The 26944-nt window shown below is 40.4% G+C and overlaps 3 protein-coding genes across 5 annotated transcripts in view; 2 read left to right on the forward strand and 1 right to left on the reverse strand.

Annotated features, from left to right (window-relative positions):
• The first annotated feature begins 8268 nt into the window (after window positions 1–8268).
• zc2hc1a (zinc finger, C2HC-type containing 1A) overlaps window positions 8269–26944 on the forward strand; it is a 49317-nt gene continuing 30641 nt past the window's right edge. The window contains exons 1-3 of one of the 2 annotated variants that reach the window (XM_062021142.1): window positions 8269–8353; window positions 8772–8845; window positions 24404–24520. In XM_062021142.1, coding sequence (XP_061877126.1) covers window positions 8335–8353; window positions 8772–8845; window positions 24404–24520 — 210 coding nt within the window. In that variant the 5' untranslated portion in view covers window positions 8269–8334. The remainder of the gene's footprint in view (window positions 8354–8771; window positions 8846–24403; window positions 24521–26944) is intronic. The other variant, XM_062021141.1, reaches the window with a different exon arrangement.
• On the reverse strand, window positions 10139–12497 carry LOC133630423 (uncharacterized). 2 transcript variants are annotated; one of them, XM_062022003.1, is made up of 8 exons: window positions 12348–12497; window positions 12027–12144; window positions 11782–11873; window positions 11589–11666; window positions 11425–11499; window positions 11185–11325; window positions 10908–10978; window positions 10139–10232 (listed from the first exon to the last, which is right to left on the reverse strand). In XM_062022003.1, exons 1-8 carry the CDS (start codon window positions 12460–12462, stop codon window positions 10224–10226), a joined length of 699 nt encoding a protein of 232 aa, XP_061877987.1. In that variant the 5' UTR covers window positions 12463–12497; the 3' UTR covers window positions 10139–10223. The 2 variants fall into 2 exon arrangements, with proteins under 2 accessions (XP_061877987.1, XP_061877988.1); XM_062022004.1 differs by lacking the exon at window positions 11425–11499.
• Window positions 16147–24369, forward strand: LOC133629975 (uncharacterized protein K02A2.6-like). The gene has a single exon (XM_062021139.1). The coding sequence runs from the start codon at window positions 17527–17529 to the stop codon at window positions 20107–20109; it is 2583 nt and encodes an 860-aa protein (XP_061877123.1). The 5' UTR covers window positions 16147–17526; the 3' UTR covers window positions 20110–24369.

The raw sequence follows: 26944 nt of genomic DNA on the forward strand, positions 1-26944 counted from the left end.
CACTTGACATATTTCACACACAAGTTATAATTTCTCCATGAGTGTTGGTCCAGAGCTAATGAAGATTTTGACAAAGTGAGGGTAATAACTTGTTTTTTTGGTCGTTCTGTGTTGTTTTTTTTTAACGTTTATTGCGCCGTCGGGTGCGTGTTAAAGTGCCTGCTGGTCACCAAACACTGCAGGAATGTATCAGCGGAGGGCGTCAAATATGGTCGCAAAATTATACTTTCACAAAATAAATGTAAATTGTAAATTTATGAGCTGGAGTATGTGTAGAACTATATATAGATGTATTATTTTGGTTTATTTTGTCAGAAAAACTAATCTCAAAACGACAGCAATTGCATGCCCAGCTGCACACGTCCTTGGTAGCAGTCATGGCGCCTGTTGTTTACTTCCTCTTTATACACGACTCTGGAGCTGGTGAATCAACAACGCCTCTGCTGGTTGCAGCCAACTAGCACACCCACTTCCTGTCTGTCAAGAAGCGTTTGGACTTTGAATTATGACAACATGGCTGCTTTTATTACATGCGTTTTTGCAAGTTAGTCATCGTATGGACTTTGGTCTGGTTCATATCACAATGTTTGCACTTTTTTAGGGACACTCAATGAGGCAGGAGCTATAGCCAGATTTCAAAAATCAATCAATTATTGGAAAACGATAACTGCTCAGTGAGAAGCTAAAACAGTAGCGTCTATTTTTGGCAGCAGATTGTTATTGTTGTGTTATAAAAATACATTGAACTCTTTACTATTGATGGACAATTATTACAACTATGTATACACAATACAATTAACTGTAAAAAATCAGCAGTCCTGTTACAAATAGTTTTTGATGTGATCTATTTTTTCAATATTTGTTGTTAAATCCCCATAATGTGCTCTGTGTCAACATGAACACCATGTGGTTATATTTCATGTATTTGCTATTTTGTGCTAGAAGCTACTTTCAGTCCTGTCATCGTCGCCATAGCAACCTTGTTTGTTGTGTAATTTTACTCTTGTATGCCAGATAAGAATAATTAAAGTGTTCACTGCACTCTGTGAACTTCTTTATTTTTTACTTGTTTGACACTTTAAACATTTTTTTAATTGTGCATATCGGCCATTTTTAAAAACTATTTTACTCACAGAGCTGACATTTTACTCAAGGACTGTATTTTCATTACCGCTTCCTCCTCAATCTTAAAGGCCAGTGCGAGTTGGCACCATTGTCCTGGCAGGCGCACCGGCTATTATTCACCTTGTCTTTATTAAATGCATGGATGTGCTATGACTTAACGGATTCTTAAGCAGCCCCTTCAAAATCGGAAGTTTCTTTAAAAAGCAAAACAGAATAAGGTGGTGTCAAAAAAATGTAATTTAAACATGGTGATGATGATAATCATACAATGTATTTTTTGCGTGCAAAAAAAAAAAAGTCATCCAGCAAATTGATCATCATTCTTAGCAAAAAAAAAAAAAGATGGGGATTCAAATTTTTTTTTAAGAATCATGAAGCCCTACTACATTACAGTTGGGCTGCATGATCCTGCAAACAAAAAGTGTAGGGCTGCAACAACTAATCGATTAAAATCGATTACCAAAATAGTTGGCGATTAATTTAGTCATCGATTCGTTGAAACTATGCTATGTGCATGTCGGGAGGCTTTTTTTTAAATTTTGTTGTTTTGTTATTTTTTTTTTGTTTTTTGTTTTATAAACCTTTATTTATAAACTGCAACATTTACAAACAGCTGAAAAACAATAATCAAAATAAGTACAAAAACAGTACAAAACAGCGCCAGGGCGGCGGTGAGGCTACGTCTCATGAGGTGGCGTAAGCTAGCCAATGATGTGTCATGTGCAGCTCACGTGACGACGGCGTCTCCTTTGCTGGAAAAATTCGAAAAATGGCGCAGGAAAACACTACCGATAGTTTAGCGGAGAAACATCTTGAGGTTATTGCTTCAATGGAGAAAAGTGTACGACCTAAGTCAGACCTGGGCATTCTGCGGCCCGCGGGCCACATCCGGCCCTTTGCGCGTCCCTGTCCGGCCCGCGTGAGGCCAATTATAAATTATAAAATACATTTAAAAAAGTATCTATGTCGAGTGTGCAATACAACGGTGCTGCTTTTGTTTTGAAAATCGTTATTTGTATTACTTTCGTGTGGACGTATGCGTGTGCGTGATTGTGAGTGAATGTGAACAGCTGCAATCATAAAATAACAAAATAAAGTTGAAAAAACATCTATGTCGTGCGCGCAATACAACTGTGCTGCTTTTATTTTGAAAAGTATTATTTATGGGCGTGTGTCCGTGTGTAACCTGCGAGTGAAGGTGCACATGCAGCGACAAGTGATGCACGGTTTACACCCGAGACGCTAAAAAGAGAAAAGTTGATGAGGAATGGCGTGTTTTCAACAAGACATGGACTGCAAAGCAACATTCCCTCTAAGGTGCGTGCCTGCGCAATTGCGCACTGGTCAAGCGTCTGCTGCGCGCAGCAAATATATGCCGCGCACCAAATCAAATCCCATCTGAATTCTAAACAAAATAAACATATTTATTCTATGTAATTTTGCAATGCAACTTTGAGTGACAGTGACAACAAGCGGCCCTAACGGTGTTCGTCAACACTGTTCAATTGAACACCGTTCAATTATTGTAACGTCTATCGAGATGCTTCGAGGACAGGAATTATATCGATCACTTTATTGAGCAAAACTGTTTATATTCGGCCAGAACCACACCAAAAACATGAGTAAAACAATTATATCTAGAAAAACTAGTCATTTTCTGCCGTACAAACCAGGCCAAAACCAACTTGTCATCTGTCACCAACACGCATAGCACTAAACCACTGGTGCGTTTATGGCCACACAAAAAGTCGGACAACTCAAACACCACACAAAGTTACACTATGACTCCTCAGTCATACGTGTGCTTATTTTACTGTCATTTATTATTAATGTTAATTTATTTATATTAGTCATGGAATGCTGTTACACACACTATGTTGAAGTATTACAATTATTATTAATTATTATTATTATTATTATTATTATTATTATTTATCTTACGGTATATATCAAAAATAATATTGAGCAAAATTTAATTGAAATATTGTCGATGTGGCCCTCCAGCAGTGCTCGGGTTGCTCATGCGGCCCCCGGTAAAAATTAATTGCCCACCCCTGACCTAAGTCGTCAAAAGTGTGGGAACACTTCACTTTAAAGACTTCAAAGAAGACCGTTTCCTGCAAAATGGCACGGAAGTACAACATTGCTTCTGGAGCACCTGAAGAAGAAAAATATTGGAGCCATGGATGAAGGGAGGAACTCACAGTAAGTAACCTTTTAAGTCCATAGTGGCAACAAGTATTCATGAGTTAAGCTTTTTTGTGAGTAAAGTTATGCCTTTGTTGCAACACGGGGCTGATAATGTGTCTCCGGCACATTTGACTCCGTCTTGAGAGAGAAAACGCACGGTTACCAATTTCGAAATAAACGTAACGGACAGAAATATCTCAGGTTGGTTTCATAATGGATCAATGTAGCCGGGCCGATAAAGCTATATAAATCTATTTAGATTTGAGTGACGCTTTAGTATAACTAAACGTTATGAAGGTGTTGGAATATTTCATGCTATTATACAGAGGCAGCCTGAAATGAATCCTTTATTATCCACAACAGAAACGTGTACAATATCTGATTCAGTTCTGATGAGTTACATTTCTGTGTTATTATTGGTGTATGCTGCACCCCCAATGTCCAGAACATGGTGCCAGTATGCTGTTTTTTTCCAATAAAATACTGGAAAGGATAGAAATGTAGTTTGTCCCCTTTATCCGATTTTTAATCGATTAATCGAAGTAATAATCGACAGATTAATCTATTATCAAATTAATCGTTAGTTGCAGCCCTAAAAAAAGTGTATAATAACTGTACACTTAATGCGGTTTTGTGATGGCCACAGTTTGACTCTGGAACAGAACATTTAGATTTCCATCATATGTGATGAGAAGAAATTTGAAATGCAAACATCACAACAACGTGATCACCTTGTCTCACCTGGTTTGTTGATGTTGAGCTGCGTCAGGCTCGCCGAAAGGTCCGCGGGTCCCGGCTCCCCGGGGGCCGCTGGGATGTCGTGGATGGCGTTCCTTCGGCCAGATCGTCGAGAGGCGATGAAGTCCTCATAAGTCGCCTCCACATCCGTCATGTCTGCCACGCCTCACCATGGCAGGGCCTGCGCTTCCTAAATGTGTCAATATGGGTAAGACTGTAGAAATACGAAAATGATTATTGTCTCTCTAATACAAAGGAGGAGGATAAGGCCTCATTAAATGTGGATATTTTTAGCCTTCCTATGCAATATTTATTGGTCAGTTTTCATAATTTAGACTTGCTGGCACTCATGACGTAGTCTGTTTTGCTGTGTGTGTGTCAGGGAGAAACCGCCTGTCCGTAACTTAAAAGCCAAACCAACATGTTGGCTATACAACTGGAGGAAAATGGTCCCTATGTGATGTCATGATGTCTGTCTTCATTTTTGTTTATTCTTTATGAAACCATAATTTGTAACTTGCAAGCAGCCAATCACACCAAGATATGTTGAAAAATGTATCAAATGCAAAATATAACCTCATTGTAGTGACATCATTGTAACTAAATATGAAAATAGCTCTTTCAAAGGTAAAATCCTTAGTGTTCCAATAGGTCTGATTTTAATTATTTAAATATTTAAAGGCCTACTGAAACCCACTACTACCGACCACACAGTCTGATAGTTTATATATCAATGATGAAATCTTAACATTGCAACACATGCCAATACGGCCGGGTTAACTTATAAAGTGCAATTTTAAATTTCCCGCGAAACTTCCGGTTGAAAACGTCTATGTATGACGTATGCGCGTGACGTCAGTAGTTAAACGGAAGTATTCGGACACCATTGTATCCAATACAAAAAGCTGTTTTCATCGCAAAATTCCACAGTATTCTGGACATCTGTGTTTGTGAATCTTTTGCAATTTGTTTAATGAACAATGAAGACTGCAAAGAAGAAAGCTGAAGGTGGGATCGGTGTATTAGCGGCTGGCTGCAGCAACACAACCGGGAGGACTTTGACTTGGATAGCAGACGCGCTAGCCGACGCTAGCCGCCGACCACATCGATGATCGGGTGAAGTCCTTCTTCGCTCCGTCGATCGCTGGAACGCAGGTGAGCACGGGTGTTGATGAGCAGATGAGGGCTGGCTGGCGTAGGTGGATAGCTAAAGTTTTTAGAATAGCTTTGTGAGGTCCCGTAGCTAAGTTAGCTTCAATGGCGTCATTAGCAACAGCATTGTTAAGCTTCGCCAGGCTGGAAAGCATTAACCGTGTACTTACAGGTCCATGGTTTAATAGTATTGTTGATTATCTGTCTATCCTTCCAGTCAGGGGTTTATTTCTTTTGTTTCTATCTGCAGTTAAGCCCGATGCTATCACGTTAGCTCCGTAGCTAAAGTGTTTCGCCGATGTATTGTCATGGAGATAAAAGTCACTGTGAATGTCCATTTCGCATTCTCGACTCTCATTTTCAAGAGGATATAGTATCCGAGGTGGTTTAAAATACAAATCCGTGATCCACAATAGAAAAAGGAGAGAGTGTGGAATCCAATGAACCCTTGTACCTAAGTTACGGTCAGAGCGAAAAAAGATACGTCCTGCACTGCACTCTAGTCCTTCACTCTCACGTTCCTCATCCACAAATCTTTCATCCTCGCTCAAATTAATGGGGTAATCGTCGCTTTCTCTGTCCGAATCGCTTTCGCTGCTGGTGTAAACAATGGGGAAATGTGAGGAGCCCTTCAACCTGCGACGTCACGCTACTTCCGGTACAGGCAAGGCTTTTTTTTATCAGCGACCAAAAGTTGCGAACTTTATCGTCGACGTTCTCTACTAAATCCTTTCAGCAAAAATATGGCAATATCGCGAAATGATCAAGTATGACACATAGAATGGATCTGCTATCCCCGTTTAAATAAAAAAAAAATCATTTCAGTAGGCCTTTAAATAAACACCTGTAAGGTGTACGTACACCTTATCGATTGATTAATTTCAAGTTATAAAATATATTGTCATAATTTGTTAAAGGTTATTGATATTTGCACCTAATCTTTGTTCTCTACTTACTTACGCTAACCTAATCAACTAAAAACAATAATGAAAACAAGTATATATGAATATGCTTTAACAAATTAAATATTGTGAAATGATTGTTATAATAAAATGCCACAGTATTAATAGAGTCAAAAGCGAAGCCTTGAAATATATTCCAATAAATGTTTTTTATTTTTTAATATTTGATACTATATATTAAGTCTACACTCCCTGATTGATTGATTTCAAGATATGGATTTTATTTTTTGTTTTTATTCGTGACCTCAAAAGTTTTTAAATATTTTTAACCAATCTTTGTTCAGGGATTGCATTCTTATTTGCTGCAAGCAATCTCACTACTTACACCTATTTAATCAGCAAAACAACTATATTTTAAAAAGTATATTTGAATATTTTTGTAAAATATTAAATATTGTTAATGGTGAAATGATTGTTATAACATGCAACAATAATAATAAAAAGTCAAATGCAAAGTTGTAAAATGTATTCAATAGATGGAATTAAAAAAAAAAAAGATTTTATATTATAAGGTCTGTACTTCCGATTGATTAACTTCACAATATGGATTTTTTTTGTTTTATTCATGAGGTCATAGTGTTGATACTCTTACCCAGGAAATAAAAAGGTTACTTGTTACTAACGATTTCACTACTGTATTTACCCAATTAGCTAAAAACAAAAATATTCAAAAAAATGTCTAAATATTTTAAAAGACCTACTGTAAAAATATGGTGATATTATTGTTATGCCAATAAAATACAATAGCAACATAGAGTCGAAAGCAAAGTCTCCATTTTTTATTTTTAGAGATTTTATATATTATACATAAGGTCAGTTAAAAACAATAATATTATTTAATATACATATCTAAATTTGGTCTTTGACAATAGTGGTTTCATATAATCTGTCAATTGTGGCCAATTAATAACATTAATAGAGTTTCAATATTTGTCCATCACGTAGAGAGGGGCCAAATATAATTGATAAAGATAAAATATGAAGGTTTACATGCAATGTGCACAAATGGATTGCCATATATATAGCGACATGTTCCAAACAGGCCCTCCCGGTGCCAGCAAACGCGTTGCCTACATTGCATTCCTTTACATAAAAAAAAAACATCCTGGAATTATCTCTTACCTGTTAAGGTCTAAAAACCTCATAAATAATCACAAAAAGCGGCAAACTACTTCAGGTGGCATTCTCTTGTCGCGATCTCAAAATAGGTGTATTCACGTTAAGGCAACAAATGAATGATCACGTATTTCCGGTTGGCGTTTCAAGATAAAGTTAAACAACATGGTTTGATCGTTGACAACCAGTTGGCGCACAGTGCAGGCAGTGTGTGAGGGAGAAAGAGAAGAGGGATCCCTTTGTTAGCGTTTCCCCTCACATAATCTGCTTGTCTGTTACTCCATTGAGAAGACACATATGTGCTCAACATGGCGCACAGCAAGACAGAGGGTGCCTTTTGTGCATATTTATATATTAGGTTGCTTTTTCCACAGTAGGGATTCCACAAGTAACAATTATGCATCCATATGTAGAATTGCCAAAAAAAAAACCCATTATTGTGATATTCCAGTTCACAAATAGCGGTTTCCTCCCACGCTCCACCTGCTGGTCAGTGTGCAAATGACATGAGCAGCAGCAACCAATTGAATGCTGGGATGATGACATGTTGAGTTCTCACACAAGCCAGTTGCCATTGGAAGCCAAAGATCACTTCCACCTAGATAGTTCCCCCTGCCGCTTGCGTCAAAACTGTTTCTCATATATCGGCACGTCAAACTGGATATTTAATGTATACATCAAGGTACAGTAACCTTCAAAACAATTAAATTCATACAATACGCATGTAAATATTACCTATTACTTCCCCCGAAGGAACATATGTATAAAACTATTATATTTACCCACTAGCTTCACTTGTATACAACGTTCACTTCATATTTGGCTCGACAATGTTGATATATGACAGCATATTCGTATTTTTAAACGTCATTGACTGCACCTCTAATTAGGTAAATGATGACAAAAAAATAACATTTTGACGAAGCAATCCGTTTCCGGTGCATTTTAGCAAAACCGGAAGTGTTTGATGGTTACCTGTCTTGCTTCATCCGGCGATTGTCTGTTTTTTTTGGGGTCAGGACAGCTACATCTGACCGCAACCAAACATTCAATGATGGACGAATTCGAAGGCAAGTGTAATTGCGGTGTTTGTTGTGCCATTCTCTTGTTAAATTACCACACATACACTTATTTTGGTTGTTGGAGTCATCCATTGTTAGTTTTAGACTGCGACCTCTCATTGTTTGGTATATCCCCTGTCATGCTACGTAACGTTTGGTGTTTTAAGCTAGTTGGCATCGTCGTATTTGTTATAAGGAAGCCAATTCAAACACAATTGCTAACTTATAATGTTATAGAGATATATAAATTGTCCCAGAGCATATATGTACCCAAACTATAATTTATGATGTGTTTGTAATGACGTCATATCTGTCACATGTACTCAGTGCACACAAGTAATGTGTTGTGGTCAGTGTCATGGGGCTGGTGTTGGCCTGCAGGCTATTTTTTTCATTACCTTGTTTTTACAATTATATTCCTTTACAGATGGTGATGCACCTCCTGCTGGAGATCTAGCGCAGTGCAACACTTGTAAAAGAATGTTCTTCCCTAAAGTCCTGGTAAAGTCCTTGTAGACACAGCAATGATAGTGAAATATGTTTTTATAAAAGAACAGGGGCTTTTATTGACGTTCTTGTGCTATGCAAAATAATTTACACCACGGCAGAAAGGTACCATAATGACCCAGATACAAGCCACAGTTGTCTTTTATTTAAGGTTTAGAATGGAGGCAAACACGCAGCAATGTCCAAACACTCCTGATACAGAAATTATCCAAAACTATAAACACAATGAAACACGTGTAACGGGAAAATGCTGCAATGCCATAAATCAGGGGTCTTCATTGTTTTTCGGGCCGAATAGAATAGAATAGAATGCCTTTTGTTGTCACTAGGTACAATGAGATTAAAAGCAACTCCAGTATCAGTGCGACAGTCTACAAAATATGCAAAACATAGGAAGAAAAGAAAAAGAAAAATAGTGCAATAGGAGGTAAGGTGCACGTCCAGTCCTGAGAACGATTTATGTTCAATCCCACACAGCAAAAACACTCCGCGGCGGATCCCCCGCGCAGGTATCGCGCTTTCCGGAACGGAACCGCGAAACGGACCAGCATCGGCGTCCATTTGCACTCAGGAACGTATCCGCCACGGCGGTAGGTAGCGGATCCGCCGTGGCGGCGCGCTGAATGCGCTCCGCACCCATGATCAAAGCCTTATTTCCGCGGCGGGTGCGGCGGGTGCGCCGTGACGGCGCGCTGCATCCGCTCCGCACCCAAGATCAAAGCCTAACCTCCCGCCGCGGACCAGCGACGGACTCATAAAAACCCTGGCTCATCTGGCCGTTTTGGACCCCTTTATCTTATTTTCAAAATCCCTTCTGTTCTTGCTGTAGGATAAAATAGGAAACTAAAAAATTAACTTAGCCCTACTACAGCAATATAGGCTTACATATGCATTGCCTTGTATTTTTAAACTAACAATATTGTCAATAGGCAGAAACAGAAAATGGTCAATTCACTCTATAAAGTAAATATATATAATATATATTTAAAAAGTAAATATACATATTTAATCTATTAGGCTACAACTTCAAGGAAACGCTGCTCCATGCACAGCTAACATATCAAATTCACTCTATAAAGTAAATATATATAATATATATTTAAAAAGTAAATATACATATTTAATCTATTAGGCTACAACTTCAAGGAAACGCTGCTCCATGCACAGCTAACATATCAGAAAATGAATAACTGGTGAATGACAAGAAGTCCAATAAAAGGTTGTTTATTTATACATATACATCTCTATTCCTCCTGAGGAGGTGGAAGCGGGACTCGTCTCCTCATTGCCCGATCCCCCGCCAAGTTGAACCACCTGATGGCGTGTTTGGTGTCCTCAGCGTCCATGGCTGACCTTGTCAACACATTTTTACTCACAGCACCTGTAATCAAACAAGATTACAAGACAGATACGTTTATGTTTGTGGTAGGAAGCATCCAAAGCCAAGTATGCTTACACAATACAAAATATGTGATAGGTATTAAGGAGATTACATTTGAAAAAAAAAGCATGACTTAAAGTTACTGGAGGTGGTTAAAATAAGGTGCGTAAACTATGAATTTGTGATCAGGGTATAGGTGTGCAAGACATCCAAAATGTTTAAACAATATCGTTATTTGGTTCCTTGATCAGAGTACTTGTTTGGCTCTGTTGGATGACGGCGGCGGGGGGTTGGGGGTGGGGGGCATAAATAAATATCCATAACCCAACTTTGGGAGGTTGACATTGTTTTCTTATTATATTTGTACTATCATTCTATGTTTGTATTCGTGTAGGCCAGGGGTGTCCAAAGTGCGGCCCGGGGGCCATTTGCGGCTTGCAGGTCATTTTTAACGGCCCCAGGGCACATTTTTAAAAAATATGATTGAAATAAATAAAAAACATTAAAAGTGGTATTTAAAGAGCAAACAGGTGAAATGTAACAAGAAAATGTAGCAATGTTTACTCTAATCACACAAAGCTGCCATGTAGGCTGTTTCTTTCTTTAAAAAATAATAATGAATCAAAATCAATGTCATTATGAATTATTGACCTATTCAAGGCTTAAGAAGTTTACCTTCGCAATCAGCTGGTCTTGGTTGTGCTTAATAGTTTCCAGCAGGCTAAGGATGTGGATTACCTCAGGCGCTGTTGACAAACAGCAGTATAAAATTAACATGTTTCAGTGTTTATCCTCATTACTCATAATCCTGACATTAGCTATTGACCTTAGTTAATGACAAAAGTTATTGACAAAGTTTGAAGAAAATATGTGATTGCTTGTGAATTTGAATTTTTTCCAAAATTTGTGGCACAGAATGACCATCTGTCACCATTTGTCAGTTATTGCTCACCAGAGCAGGAAATGTTGTCAGCCATTCTTTCCCCTCGCCATGTTGGCCTGTAGGCCAGGCTGGATCCAGGCTCCTCTGTCTGCCACATGTTGAGGGCTGCTGGTGAGGGGGGTGGAGGGAGTCGAGGAGGGACTGCCGTTCCTAGTGAGGTGGGCATTGTGAGAGAGCCATCAGTTAACCATGACTGGTAATACCCAAGGGGCCTATCTATACACTAATATTTCAGAGATCAGTCCCTACCTTGTGTAACTCTCTGCATGTTTAATGCAGGTGCTGGTGAAGGCATATGAATGCGTCCTTCCCCATGGTGAGGTGCTAAGGGAGATAAATTGGTATTAAATGGTTGAGATCTGTTAACCATGGTTACTGGATGCTGAGATATTATTTTGGAGATCAGTCTTTACCTAGAAAGTTATCTCCAGTTGAGGAGTCGAGTTGACAAGTACTCATGACTCTTGCTGGCACTCGGTGAGACGGTGGAGCTGGGAGAAGGGATACAAGGAGAGGGGAATATCTTTAGCACTAAGAATGTTAACCATATCTTTAATATTAATGTGGTGGTTTTGTTGTTTTCGATGTTAAGAGATTATTCCTTACTCTGCCTGTGCAATTGGCTTGCCAACCCCAGAGATGTGAGGTCACTATTTCCCGGGTCTTCTTCGCTATTATCTGAGTCCCCGAGACGATGGCTGTTGGGTAACCATATCATTAGGATTATTGCAATACCAAAATTGCCAAATATACATATAGTACAAGCATCTCTGGTCTATTTTTGAATGCTACCGGAAATAACCTTCCTATTACTGTAGAAACATGACAAAAACAAGACGGAACACACTTACACTGGCTTCCTGTTCCTTTTTTCTGGCAGCTCCTCGTTCTCTGCCTCAGATTGCAGGTCTGAGGTGTTGCAGCCCTTTCCATATTGTTGCATTATTTTTAATGCGTCTTTGTAGTTGTCTAAAATTGAATATGTTAAAATGAACATGAGTTTCAACTTAGCTGTAGAGCTGAACAGAATATTATTATTATTGATGATGATAAATCAGGTCTTTCTCTTACAAGAGACCTGGTCAGAACATAGACAACAATAGGTTATTCCAAGCATAAAGAGAAGCAACTATGACGTTATTTTTAAACAAGAAGATTATGAATTTGCATACCACAAGTTCGGACAACAGAAACGTAAAATCTTGGCCAGTTTGGCTCATGCTGCTCCTCATTTAAAGCGGCCCTTTCAATTCTGTCGGTGTTTTTATAGCTGGGCCAGAAAACCATCCTATCATCATACCATCCACTTGGGACAACCGCAATGTCCCTGTTCATTATAAATCTAATCAGATGAAAAGGCACCCTTAATGTAGAAATAAATAAAAGGGGTATTTATTCATCGTCAAAGGAACAACGTGGACAAAAGCATGCACAGGTGTTAGTGTATACAAATAAGCAAGTAAGATGAGCTGAGATTTTACCTGCATGGTGCCCCAAGGTGGTAAGAACTATAAGAAAGGTAAAAGTACAGGTCATAATAGTCAGAACTTCAGCTCAATCGTAAAGTAGGGTTTGAAATTATGGGTGTAGTGTATACAGAGATCAGTCCCTACCTTGTGTAACTCTCTGCATGTTTAATGCATGTGCTGGTGAAGGCATATGAATACATCCTTCCCCATGGTGAGGTGCTAAGGGAGATAAATTGGTATTAAATGGTTGTGATCTGTTAATCATGGTTACTGGATGCTGAGATATTATTTTGGAGATCAGTCTTTACCCTAGAAAGTTATCTCCAGTTGAGGAGTCGAGTTGACAAGTACTCATGACTCTTGCTGGCACTCGGCGAGACGGTGGAGCTGGGAGAAGGGATACAAGGAGAGGGGAATATCTTTAACACTAAGAATGTTAACCATATCTTTAATATTAATGTGGTGGTTTCGTCTACAACGCTAAATATATCCTGTGGTGTACCTCAGGGATCAATATAGGACCTAAATTATTAAATGTCTAGATAAATGACATTTGTAAAGTTACAAAAGATTTAAAGTTAGTATTATTTGCGGATGATACAACAGCGTTTTGTTCAGGAGAGAACACACAGAAGATAATACAAATAATAACAGAAGAAATTAACAAATTAAAAAGATGGTTCGACAAAAACAGACTATCTTTGAATCTCAGTAAAACTAAAATAATGCTATTTGGTAACAGTAGAAAAGAAAGTCAAACACAAATACAAATAGACGGAATAGAAATTGAAAGAGTAAATGAAACCAAATTTCTAGGTATAATGATTGATGATAAATTGAACTGCAAATCTCAAGTAAAAAATATACAACATAAAGTAGCAAGAAACACGTCAATAATGAATAAAGCAAAACATGTTCTAGACAAAAAATCACTTCATATTCTCTACTGTTCACTAGTGTTACATATCTGAGTTATTGTGTAGAAATATGGGGAAATAATTACAAAAGTACACTTCATTCATTAACTGTGTTACAAAAAAGATCAGTTAGAATAATATATAATGTTGGATATAGAGAACACACAAATCCTTTATTTATTGAATCAAAGATACTGAAATTCCACAACATAGTGAATTTGCAAACAGCTAAAATTATAAACAAAGCAAACTATAACCTGCTACCCAAGAATATACAACAATTCTTCTCAAAGAAAGAGGAGAAAAATAATCTTAGAGAGAAATGTAATTTAAAACATTTGTACGCACGTACAACACTTAAGACCTTCAGTATATCAGTATGTGGAATTAAATTATGGAATGCATTAAGCAAAGCAATCAAACAATGTACTAATATGATCAATTATTTATGCTTACATGTGGAAATAATAATAATAGTAAATAAAATAATAATAATAAAAAAGGTAAATAAAGCATAAAATAGTCTCTAATAAATTAATTAAATAAAAAACAGCATATAAAATATATACATCAGCAAATAACAAAAATATAGATCAAGAAAAAGGATCCTTAATATGTGCAGCAATTTTTCTCACTCACATCACCTCATTTTATATTTTTTTCTACAATTAACTATGCCAAAAAACACATAGACATACCTTTTTTTTTTTAATGTAAACAAAAACAACATGGCGTCACACACAGCTAGTCCACAGTAAACAGGATCTCGAGCTCCACTAAAGAACAAAGAAAGAAATAATACACACTCATATTAATGGAAAAGAACGGCTGTTTCCACTCCGTTAACGTTACGTTGTTGACTAACGCAGTAAGGTTAGCGACCTGGGCCTAAACAACACGGACAATAAAGTAATACGCTTTCGTTTCAAGCAGTTGGAAATATGTGGAATATCGTAGCATGTAACCTACACACATTCACAGCGTCTAACAAAAGATGGCCTAAGTTAACTGTATTGAACTTTTTACTCACCGGCTTCACGCGGGAAACTTTCACATTCTGGAGTCGGGGTCCCCCGGAACACAAAACACAGATAAAAGACAATTTTACAATAGCACGGCGAAAAAATGACCGTCGTTGTGTGGGTTTTTTGACGAATAACACTCTTTTCCACTTTTCTTCGCTCGGGCCTCACCTACCGCGTGCAGCCATTTTGAATTTTCTGTATACGTGACGTCAAACGCACGTCCCCATGCAAAGCATTCTGGGAGGCGGCGCTGGAAATAAAATAGCCTTTTTTTACAGAATATAAAGTTTTACTGCTAGTCCTAATATCAAACAACGTCATTACAATCATACATAAATGATGATGGAAACACAAAGGCTGATCTTTACTGCGAATGTAGCAATAAATCAATAAATCTATACTTACGTTCGTGTTCCAGGAAAGAAAGTCCAGAGATCTTGGCTCATGCGCGTACACGCTAGTAGGCGCGTCCACGTCTGCGGGTGCAGACATTGGTCGGCTAAATCTAGGCGGCGCGCGCCGGTTTGGTTTGTCGCGTCCGCGTATGCGAATCAGACACGAGTCCGCTCAGGATCAGCTGTCTGACCGTACAATTTTCAGAGGCGGAGCTGTATCCTCTAGGCGGAGCCAAAACGAATGTGACAGTAACGCGGGTTGGGCGACTTGAAGGCGGATCCGTATAGCAGTCTTCTGCTGTGTGGGATGTTTTGTTTACAGGAAATAAATATTAAACTTTATACATACATATACAGAAGCATTCAGATTGTGGGTGGAATGTAAAAATTGCACACAGGGAGGTGCTAAACTATAAAACCAGTGCCAATTAGAGTTCACTGTGGTTATGGCTTTAGGGAAAAAGATCCTTAATCTGTTGGAGAGGACCCCCTAATTTGATATATTGTATAAAGCTGTGATTGTGTTTTAAATTAACCTGCTCCTAAAAGTACCTTGTTGTTATGTAATACAAAGATATTCAAATAATACAGTATAGCGCACTAATCGATAGCTGGTAACTAGTATAAACAATTTAGGTTGCAATTGTGTGTGAATGCTGAAAAGAAGAAGCCAAACTGAAATGCTAACAGGTAGCACGCTAGTCAGATAGTGTCCGGTAGCAAACATTACGACCCTTAGGTGTACCTGCAAAATGAGATACAAAAGGTAGCATGCCAACAGTAACAAAATACATGACTCCTAGATGTACGGTATACCTGCAAAATTATCCAAAAAAGCTAACATGTTAATGTTAGCATGGTTACATGTTAAGAATACTAACGTACCTAAAGTTGCATGCATCAAATACCAAAATGACTTGAGGCGTTAACCTAGGGCTGAACGATGTGGTGTGATTGTATTATGGGAGAACTACAGAGTCGACAGAGTTAGAGAGCGAGACACTTGTTGTGATTGAGCTAATAAAAGTATCCACGTTATAAAGTACAGCCGGACTCACGTATGTAATTCAGTAACTCGACATGGTGTCAGAAGTCCTGTAGTTAATGTGGAGTGCAGCCAAGTGGAAAGATAGTTTGTACGCGTCTGTGGATAAAGAAGTAAGGACAACATGAGCGAGGGGGACGGAGCCGCTGCAGCGCCTGCACGGCCACCCAACGCGCCGGTGGTTGCCATGGGACCGTGCGCTACGTTCAACATCCAGCCACCGGAGTCCTTTGACTTTTCAAATCCACAAGAGTGGGACAAATGGATCCGGAGATTCGAAAGATTTCGCCTGGCAAGTAACCTAAATGCAAGCTCCGAGGACAATCAAGTGAACACATTGATTTATTGCATGGGGGACGAGGCGGATGATATTCTCCGTGGGTTAAATCTGATGGCCGCTCAAAGACGTACATACCAGGGAGTGCGCGAGGGATTACAAGGCTTCTTTGTTGTGAAGAAAAATGTTATCTACGAGCGTGCTAAGTTTAACATGCGCAAGCAGAAAGAAGGGGAGAGTGTGGATTCGTTTGTCACTGCACTATATGCGCTGGCGGAGCATTGTAGCTACGGGATGCTACACAATGAACTGATCAGAGACAGACTTGTTGTCGGATTGCAAGACAAGGGGCTGTCTGAACGCATGCAGTTGGACGCGGATCTAACGTTGGATAAAGGCATAAGAATGGCACGACAAAGCGAGGAGGTGAAAAGGCAGCAGTCTACTCTCCGAGGGGACACCACCAGATCAGAGGCAAGTGATGCAAAGTCTGTTGATAGAGTGTTCAAGAGCAACTTCAAGTCTGCTAAAAACAAACCTCAATATGCTGATAGCCCAAAGTACAAGCCACACAGTACTCAGTACAGCAAGGACAAGGGCGCACAGTCACTGTGTCAAAATTGTGGCAGCTCTCCATCCCATCCAAAAAGTGACTGTCCTGCTAATGATGTGAAATGTCATGCGTGTGTGCAAGTCCAAATCAGTGCATGAAGTTGAAGAGGATGAGGAGGAAATCTTCCTCGGCAGTGTCACGGAGGATGGGGATCCTTGGATGGTCAAAATTGGCATCCATGAGAGCAGTGTGACATTCAAAATAGACACAGGTGCCGATGTGACAGTCTTGCCTCACTCAGTGTTCCTAAACACATACAGAAATGATCCACCTAGTCTCAGAAAGGCAACAAAGCCACTCCTGGGACCAGGAAGAAATCCCCTCGACGTGGTGGGCGTTGCCAGTTTGCTGCTGAGGAGAGGGGAAAAGACAGAGAGGGAGGATGTGTACATCGCTCGTCATGTGCATACTGCCCTGCTGGGAAGATCTGTGAGCTGTAGGCTGGGGCTTGTAGCACGCCTAGACAGCGTTACTATGGAGACATTAAAGGAGTACTACCCAAAAATTATGCACCGGGCTCGGAGAAGTGCGGCAGCCATATGCCATCAAGCTGAGTCCAGGGGCAGAACCATTCTCACTAAAGACACCAAGGAGGATTCCATTGCCTTTAATGGACAAAGTCAAGCAGGAACTGTCCCGCATGGAACAACTCGGGGTGATAAGTCGAATTGAGGAGCCAACAGACTGGTGCGCTGGCATAGTGGTGGTGCCCAAAAAGACAGGTGCTGTACGTATATGTGTCGATCTCACCAAACTCAACGAGTCAGTGTGTAGGGAAAAGTTCATCCTGCCATCAGTAGAGGAAACACTGGGAATGCTGGCTGGAGCCAAAATTTTTAGTAAGCTGGATGCAAACATGGGGTTTTGGCAAATTCCTCTAACTGCAGATTCAGCGAAACTGACAACTTTCATTACACCCTTCGGGCGCTATTACTTCAGGCGGCTACCGTTTGGCATAGCATCCGCCCCCGAACATTTTCAGAACCGGATGGTGACGGAGGTCACAGAAGGGCTTGAGGGCGTTGTTTGCCACATGGACGATGTGCTGGTGTGGGGCCGAACACAAAAGGAGCATGATGCTCGCCTGCATGCCACACTAGAAAAGATCCAAAAGGCAGGCATCACTCTGAATGTCGATAAGTGCGATCTGTCAAAGTCAGAGGTGACTTTTCTAGGCCACGTGCTCTCCACCAGTGGCATCAGCCCAGACCCAAGCAAAACAGAAGCTGTAAGGAAGATGCAGGAGCCAACAGCTGTGACTAAGTTGAGAAGTTTTCTTGGAATGATAAATCAACTTGGGAAGTTTGTGCCGCAGCTGGCCGAGAGAGACAAGCCTCTGCGAGATCTCCTGTCAAAAAAGAACTGCTGGGTGTGGGGCGTCGACCAGGCAAGGGCCTTCCAGGATCTAAAGGATGCACTGACGTCTACACCAGTGCTAGCCATGTATGATCCCAACAGAGAGTGCAAAGTCTCAGCAGACGCGTCGTCGTACGGGTTGGGAGGCGTACTGCTACAAAAGTGGGACGAAGAGTGGAGGCCAGTGGCCTACATGTCGCGGTCTCTCACACCAACAGAGCAGAGATACGCGCAAGTAGAGAAGGAAGCTTTGGGGCTGACCTGGGCCTGTGAGAGGTTCCGCAACTTCCTCATCGGGAAACATTTCCAGATGGAGACGGACCACAAGCCTCTCCTGAGTCTTCTTGGGTCTCAAGCACTGGATGCTCTACTTCCACGGATCCAACGCTTCAGAATGCGTCTGATGCGCTATTCTTATTCTATCTCTCATGTGCCAGGGAAGTGCCTGTGGACAGCTGATACGCTGTCACGAGCTCCTGTCAAGAGAGAGGAGACAGCAGCGGACAAAGAGCTGTTTGAAGAAACCAACATCTATGTGGACATGGTACTGGAGAACCTACCTGCAAGCGCTGACTACCTGGAGGAGCTGAGAGAGCAGCTGCAGAGAGACAGTGTGTGTGCACAGGTGATGCAGCTGTGTGCTGAAGGCTGGCCAGCACACGGTTCCAAAGAACCAGCACTCAGGCTGTATTGGGCAGAGCAGGCGTTCCTTACAGTTCAAGATGGTGTCCTGCTGAAGGGACACAGGCTGGTCATCCCTTCTACAATGAGAAATTATGTTCTCGCCAAATTGCATGAAGGACACCAAGGCGTGGTGAAGTGTAGACAGCGGGCACGACAGTCAGTATGGTGGCCCGGGCTTAGCCAGCAGCTGAATGAATTGGTTCTCAACTGCCGGACATGCTGTAAGGAGAGACAGAACCACAGGGAGCCGCTGATGCCGTCACCATACCCAGGCCGACCATGGGAGAAGTTAGGAGCTGATTTGTTCATGCTCGGTACCAAGACCTACCTGCTGGTAGTGGACTACATGTCAAGGTATGTGGAGATTGCTTTGCTGACCTCCACAAGATCAAACGATGTAATCCACCACCTAAAATCGATCTATGCACGTCACGGAATCCCGGATCTTCTCGTGTCGGATGGTGGGCCCCAGTTCTCCGGAGCAGGCTTTGCCGAGTTCGCAGAGTCTTACGGATTCCGTCACATTACCAGTAGCCCAAGATACCCTCAAGGTAACGCCGAAGCCGAACGTGCAGTACAGACGGTGAAAGGTCTCCTAAAGAAAGCAGATGACCCCTATCTTGCTTTGCTCGCTTACATGGCTACTCCTCTCGACAATGGGTATAGTCCAGCGCAGTTTCTCATGGGGAGGAGGCTCCGCACAACAGTGCCTATCCTTCCTGTTTTGCTAAATCCTGCTCTTCCTGATAGTGAAGCTGTTATGCGGAAAGAAGGGGAGAAGAGGACAAAAGATGCACAACGCTACAACCTGCGGCATCGTGCAATGAACCTTGACAGACTGAATCCGGGACAGGACGTGTGGATCAAGGACCAAAAGAAAGCCGGAGCTATCATCGGACGTCACACCACTCCACGATCGTATCTGGTGGAAGGAGCCCATGGGTCTATCAGACGGAACCGTCGTCATCTCATCCCTATGGGATCCTCGCCGGAGCAGAGTGGCCGTGGTGCAGCAGAGCCGTTCCTGGGGGGCGTCCCGGAACAACCTTCAGCAGAAACATCGCAGCAGAGTGTTCCAGAACCTCCATCTACTCCTACTCCTAGAACCAGGTCTGGGAGGGCTGTGGTGAGACCAACTAGGTTGGACCTATAATTTTGTTTCCTATAGACATTACAGAGACTCTAATGAAAAAAAAAGAATGTTACTGTATGTGGGAAAAGACAGACAAGTGCAATTGGAGTGTTTTGGATATGTTTTCTTGTACTGTAAATGTTCAAGTCAGTTGCAGGGCTTAGGTTGAGGACAGTACAGGATTAGTATAGGATGGATGTTTGAGTATTGATGAGAAGTGGATTGTTCTAAGGGTAAAATATGTGTGTGTGTTTGATTGTCTGGTACAGGCTCATATAGGAGCAGACCTTCCAACCACGAGGCAGAATAATCCTCAAGGTCTGTTGAATCAATGGTGGTCTACCCATTGATTCTAGAAAGGGGAGATGTGGTGTGATTGTATTATGGGAGAACTACAGAGTCGACAGGCTATGACGTCACGGTGTGCGACGGAGCGGGAGACAGTGTGGGAGTGAGTTAGAGAGCGAGACACTTGTTGTGATTGAGCTAATAAAAGTATCCACGTTATAAAGTACAGCCGGACTCACGTATGTAATTCAGTAACTCGACAAACGATATATGGATGAAAAAGTGTATTTTGATATATTTTTACTTAAACTTGATATTCGATATATATCTTGATATATTTTCCGGTGGAAGTATACATATAAAGATATTACATTTTGAGCGAGATTCAGTGAAATTGAAGTGAATGACAACTGTACTGTAAACAGTCAGTGGCACTTTTATTAACCCAGTTAGTCAATTTCGTAAATTTCGTTGGACCTGTACCTGTACATGCACAATGACAATAAAGATCATTCATTCAAGATGGGTATTAACAGCACAGAAAATAAACTGTTTAAGTAGCACATAATTACATAACATAGAAAAATATTATTTCTACATAAAATAAATAACATAGCTGTGCAAATAATACAAAATGTATCAAACTCAGATATCAAATACATTTGCAGGCAGGCACTTTTTAGTTCCCAGTCGATGATGTAATGGACTGTCACACACGTACGGTTCTGGTCATTGCCAAGTAAGTGACTTGACTTGACTTAATTGTGCGGTTATGATCTTTCTCACTTCGGCATACATTTTTTGCAGCATTTCTCGTGCGAAATATGCAACTTTGCAACTCGAGAACAGTTTTGATTTGGGCTTACATGGTAAACAACTCAAATGAATGTTTTATCCAGACGCATACATTTGTCCAAATGTGGCCAAATAGACGCATTGTGGGTTTCCTGAACGTCGTTTACATTGCTAAAAGAAAAATGTAAGGAAGAGAATCCCTCTGCCATCTTCCACTAGTTTTTTTAATATATAAATCGCCCGCTAGAAAAATTCCCTCTTCTCTTCTACGACTCTCTCGTCATTTGGGATGTCTGTTGCGATTTCTCTTCCTGGTTCGATGACCCGCCCTATCTTGCCTCTGATTGGCCTGTCCCTAATGTTTTGCCCTAATATTTTCAACCAATCGTGACTCATCATAGTAAACAACCAACCAATCATGGATGTTCTTATACGTGCACGCACGTCTTGGAAGGAGGAAGGGGAGGGGTTTAGTAGCCCATGGATGTTGAGGGAAAGGGAAGCGGGGGGAAGAACAAGGAACACAACAAATAGGCGGCGTTTGGTCACTTTAACATGAAATAAATTATATCGATATTACGATATTTTATTAATTCATATCTTGTTTATAAATATATCGATATATCTTACAAACTCGATATATCGCCCAGCCCTAGGTGTACCGGCAAAATGAGCTACAAAAGCTAGCATGCCAACAGTTAACATGCATCAAGTAACAAAATACATGACTCCTAGATGTACGGTATACCTGCAAAATTAGCCAAAAAAGCTAACATGTTAATGTTAGCATGGTTAACATACCAAAAGTTGCATGCATCAAATACCAAAATGATTCTAAGGTGTTAACCTGTAAAATATCCAAACAAAAACAACCTAGTAAAGTGAATTGTATTTATATAATGCTTTTTCTCTTCAAACTCAAAGCGCTTTGCAATGTGAAACTGATTATCTACATTTTTAAGCTACATTTAAACAAGTGTAGGTGGCCTTGGTAGCAATGTGGGGGAAGTGTCTTGCTCAAGGACACATAGGCATTGAAGGGACGACAGAAATGTTGTTTTGAACCAGGAACCCTTAGGTTTTTGTCCGGCTGCTCTAACATCTGAGCCACGACACCCAAGGCAGGCTAATTTTAGCACACTTACATGTCAAAGTTAGTATGCTAACGTTAACATGCTTACATGCTAACGTTTGCGTGCTAAAAGTCAGCATAGAAATGTGCCAAAAAAGACGAAACAAAACCTTCAAAAAAATTATTCAAAAGATATCATGCTAGCATTTTCACTTTGGGATGGTTAGGAAATGTGGACGTTTGAGGAATTGTCCATTTTTTTCGAATGATGGAAAATGTCCTGGTAAATTTGGAAGCCCTGGAAATGTTGGGGAAATAAAAAAAAAATGGTAGCAAGCATGTCATGAATGACCCAAACATTTTGTTAGTGAAATGGTTTAATTCCAATGAAAAATGTGAGAGGACAATGCGGACAAAAAATAGGGTGGAATATGATTAGAATATAGCGCAATTATTTAATCATGTTTCATTTTAAACTTGCAAGGTAGGGTGGCCATGCGGCTTCCTTTTCTAAACGACAATTTAGTGTGTTGGATCAGTCAATCAATCAAATTTTATTTATATAGTCCGTAATCACAAGTGTCTCAAAGGTCTTCACAAATTCATAATGACAGCCCCTGATCTAAACCCACATTCGGGGAAAAAAATAAAATAAAAGCCCAGAGAGGGAAAAAGAAGTAATCTTGAGAAGGGATAGCAAATGTAAGGATTCCCCTGCAGGGTGATCGGCTGCAATGGATGTCGAGTGGGTTTACATTTTGGGTTGTTAAATTAATATGACCCGAACCAACCCCCAATACAACTCCATCAGATGAATTCTACATGTTCATGGAACAAAGGTTGCTCTATAATATTGTAAACAATATCAAATGTTGTAACAAAAACAAAGAACAATTGAACTTTTCATTCTGCCTCTTCAAAAGTCAGCCCACTTTCTTTTGGGCATTCCCACTAGGACTGTGTTTCTTAACCGTAGGGCTGGGGCCCATTGTTAGTCCGCAAGCGCCCCAAGAGGGCCGCCAAAATATATCTGTTTCTCAGCTGTGTTTCGTATGGACTGCAGCGGTACTGAGTTGTAATACACTATTCTACCACTTGTGGAAGTAATGACAATTTCAAACAAACGAAAGACATCTGGAGCTAAAATCATAGAAACATTTCTTAAGGGAAAAAATTATGACTAAAGTGGTAAAGCTGTATTTTCATTTGCACTTACATTTTATTAACTGTTTAGTTAAGAAACATATACATTATTATTATTATTATTATAATTGACGTATGTACATTTATTTGTCATCTGTTTTTATGAGTCCCTTCTTTTGCAGTATATTTGATTATTTATTTTTGTAACCAGCCGGACCTAAGCCTTAATAATAATCTTTGTGATTAACACATTGTTTCATCTCATTTGACAGAATGTACCCCGTTTAACTGTAAGTTGGTTAGATACTATTATTGAATATGATTAATATCAAGAGTAAATTACTAAATCTGTGCTAGTCTTTCAGTGGGCCCTGGGCCCCTCTGTTGTGGAAATGTAGAGGCCCGAGGTCAAAAAGGTTAAGAACACCTGCGCTAGGATATTTCACTTGTAGTATTTCTGTCATGCAGTTGTTTTTGTGTGTATGTGTTCTTTGCGTTTGCAGTATTTCTGTGTTTGGAGCATTTGGACGATAGAGACGTGCAAACCAGCAGGTGGCACTAAAAAGCATTTATTCCAGTCACTTGCACACGTAGCACACTGAGCCGCAATGTTATTGATGGGTAAATGGTGCCTCAGTGATTTTATGGCGTTCTCACTAGCTATATTGACACTGCACTGATACTGTTGGTGTTTAAAAATGCCCTCTACTAAATCAAAAACATCACTACATCTTACCTGCAAATAGTATTGATCGTTATCAAATATATAGGTTTAAATACAGTATCACTCCTTGTGTCTCATAATGCATCGATGCTTCAGTATCGTTTGACCCGGCACTAGATAATGTTGATCAATGAAGCTGAGTCATCAAATGACTGTTGCGTAGCTATGAAATAAGATATCCTGACATAATTGGAGATAAGAAAAATATGTATTTTGTCTTCCAAAATATTAAGGGGTCATCTATATTTTGGTCAACACTGTATGTTCTCTTTTTGTTCCTCTCTCTTTGTCAGGATAAGCATTCTAAAATCTGCCAAAAGTCGGCGGCTAAAAAGAGGAAGACTTTTGACTCCAGCAGGCAAAGAGCGCAAGGAACAGACATCCCCACCCTCAAACCCCTCAAACCAAAGGTGAGATCGCACAAGGTTAGGGCGGGTGACTTGGGTCCATTCAGGATTCAAAGGTTCAGGATCAGTTGGGTCAACTTTAAAATAATCCTTGAGTCTATATCCTTCTACTGCATGCCATGAAAACTTTCCCTCCTAGTTTTGTCTAGTCCTAGACTTGGGATGCAAAGGTTACCCGTTTTTTATTGACCGTTATTATCCATCCATCCAACCATTTTGTACCGCTTATTCCCTTCTGGGGTTACGGGGGGCGCTGGAGCCTATCTCAGCTACAATCGGGCGGAAGGCGGGGTACACCCTGGACAAGTCGCCAGCTCATCGCAGGGCCAACACAGATAGACAGACAACATTCACACTCACATTCACACACTAGGGCCAATTTAGTATTGCCAATCAACCTATCCCCAGGTGCATGAAAAACATCATAATTATTTAATCAGAAAGGCTCCATTACACCATGTGTTTCAGTCTTCCTCGCTCACTATAAACAGACGTTATGCTGGTACGTTGTTTTTGGCACAACCTGAAATGAAAACAAAGTTATACCAGTGGTGCAGGCTTATTCGCACCCATCAAGAGACACACTGGTATGCTACATTAGCATAAAAATGGCGGCAGGACAAATAATTATAATCCTTTTATTGCCATTGTCAGAGAGGGTTCATAAACTTAAGTGTTTTTTCTGTGCAAAAGTGCTGCATGAAACATTAACTAGCAAAACTAAGATGACCAGGCTAAAAACAGAATTAAAAATAAATCACGCTGAATATGAATACAGTAAAATAAGATATCTGGTCTCTGTGTATACATATATGGATGAGTGAAGTGGACAGTGAGCAGTAGGTGAACGTGAATTATTTTGACTTTCAGAGCAACTCATCGATTCCATTTTACAAAGGGAATATTAAATACCTGGGTATCAATATTTCTTCCACCTTGTCAGATCTGAATCGCTTCAATTACTCCACAATCTTAAAATCGATTGAGGATGGTCTGGCGCGTTGGAGGACACTGCCCATCTCACTTATGGGAAGGGTTTCTACCGAGAAAATAATGGTCTTACCTAGGTTTAATTATCTCTTTTCAATGATTCCCAAACCTCAAATTTGGTTTAAATATCTAGACTCACACACCAATCAGTTTATTTGAAAAAGTAAACCAGCACGAATCAGCCTTAAAACAATAATTTAAAAAAAAAGAATATGGGGGTCTAGAGCTCCCAAATTGTTGTCATTACTTCCTTGCAAATAAACTACAATACATATTAAAATGGGTCAATTCCAATTTATTAGATACATTATGGTTATATATTGAACAATCACTCAGCCAGGAGATCCCAATTTCTAACTTGCCCTTTATTAGCCAAATTCTTTGAAAAAACAGCTGCTTTAAAAGTATTAATATACGCACTACCTTAAAGGCCTACTGAAATGATTTTTTTTAATTTAAACGGGAATAGCAGATCCATTCTATGTGTCATACTTGATCATTTCGCGATATTGACATATTTTTGCTGAAAGGATTTAATAGAGAAAATCGACGATAAAGTTCGCAACTTTTGCTCGCTGATAAAAAAAAGCCTTGCCTGTACCGGAAGTAGCGTGACGTCACAGGAGCTAGTATTCCTCACAATTCCCCATTGTTTACAATGGAGCGAGAGAGATTCGGACCGAGAAAGTGATGATTACCCCATTAATTTGAGCGAGGATGAAAGATTCGTAGATGAGGAACGTTACAGTGAAGGACTTGAGAGACAGTGATGGACGTATCTTTTTTCGCTCTGACCGTAACTTAGGTACAAGCTGGCTCATTGGATTCCACACTCTCCTTTTGTTATTGTGGATCACGGATTTGTATTTTAAACCACCTCGGATACTATATCCTCTTGAAAATGAGAGTCGAGAACGCAAAATGGACATTCAGTGCCTTTTATCTCCACGACAATACATCGGCGAAATGCTTTAGCTACGAGCTAACGTGATAGCATCGTGCTTTAACTGCATATAGAAACAAAAAAATAAAGGATAGAAGGAAGGATAGATAGAAAATCAACAATACTATTAAACCGTGGACATGTAAATACACGGTTAATGCTTTCCAGGCTGGCGAAGGTTAACAATGCTGTGCTAACGACGCCATTGAAGCTTACTTAGCAACTTAGCAACGGGACCTCACAGAGCTATGCTAAAAACATTAGCTCTCCACCTACGCCAGCCAGCCCTCATCTACTCATCAACACCCGTGCTCACCTGCGTTCCAGCGATCGGCAGAAGGACGAAGGACTTCACCCGATGCGTTTGGCGGCCCGGAGACGTAGAAAGTCAAGGTGAGGTCGGCGGCTGGCGCGGCTGGCGCGGCTGGCGCGGCTAGCGCTCCAACAAAGTCCTCCTGGTTGTGTTGCTGTAGTCCGCTGCTAATACACCGATC

The sequence above is a fragment of the Entelurus aequoreus genome, linkage group LG15 (assembly GCF_033978785.1).
Source record: "Entelurus aequoreus isolate RoL-2023_Sb linkage group LG15, RoL_Eaeq_v1.1, whole genome shotgun sequence".
In the NCBI taxonomy this organism is placed as follows: domain Eukaryota; kingdom Metazoa; phylum Chordata; class Actinopteri; order Syngnathiformes; family Syngnathidae; genus Entelurus; species Entelurus aequoreus.

Excerpts from the sequence above, each read along its gene's own strand:
- LOC133630423 (XM_062022003.1), bottom strand. The coding sequence starts at position 12,462 with ATGGTTTTCTGGCCCAGCTATAAAAACACCGACAGAATTGAAAGGGCC. Across the intron at positions 12,145-12,347 it reads TTCTGTTGTCCGAACTTGTG|ACAACTACAAAGACGCATTA; the intron begins GTATGCAAATTC and ends ATTCAATTTTAG. Across the intron at positions 11,667-11,781 it reads AAGCCAATTGCACAGGCAGA|CTCCACCGTCTCACCGAGTG; the intron begins GTAAGGAATAAT and ends CCCTTCTCCCAG.
- LOC133629975 (XM_062021139.1), top strand. The coding sequence starts at position 17,527 with ATGGACAAAGTCAAGCAGGAACTGTCCCGCATGGAACAACTCGGGGTG.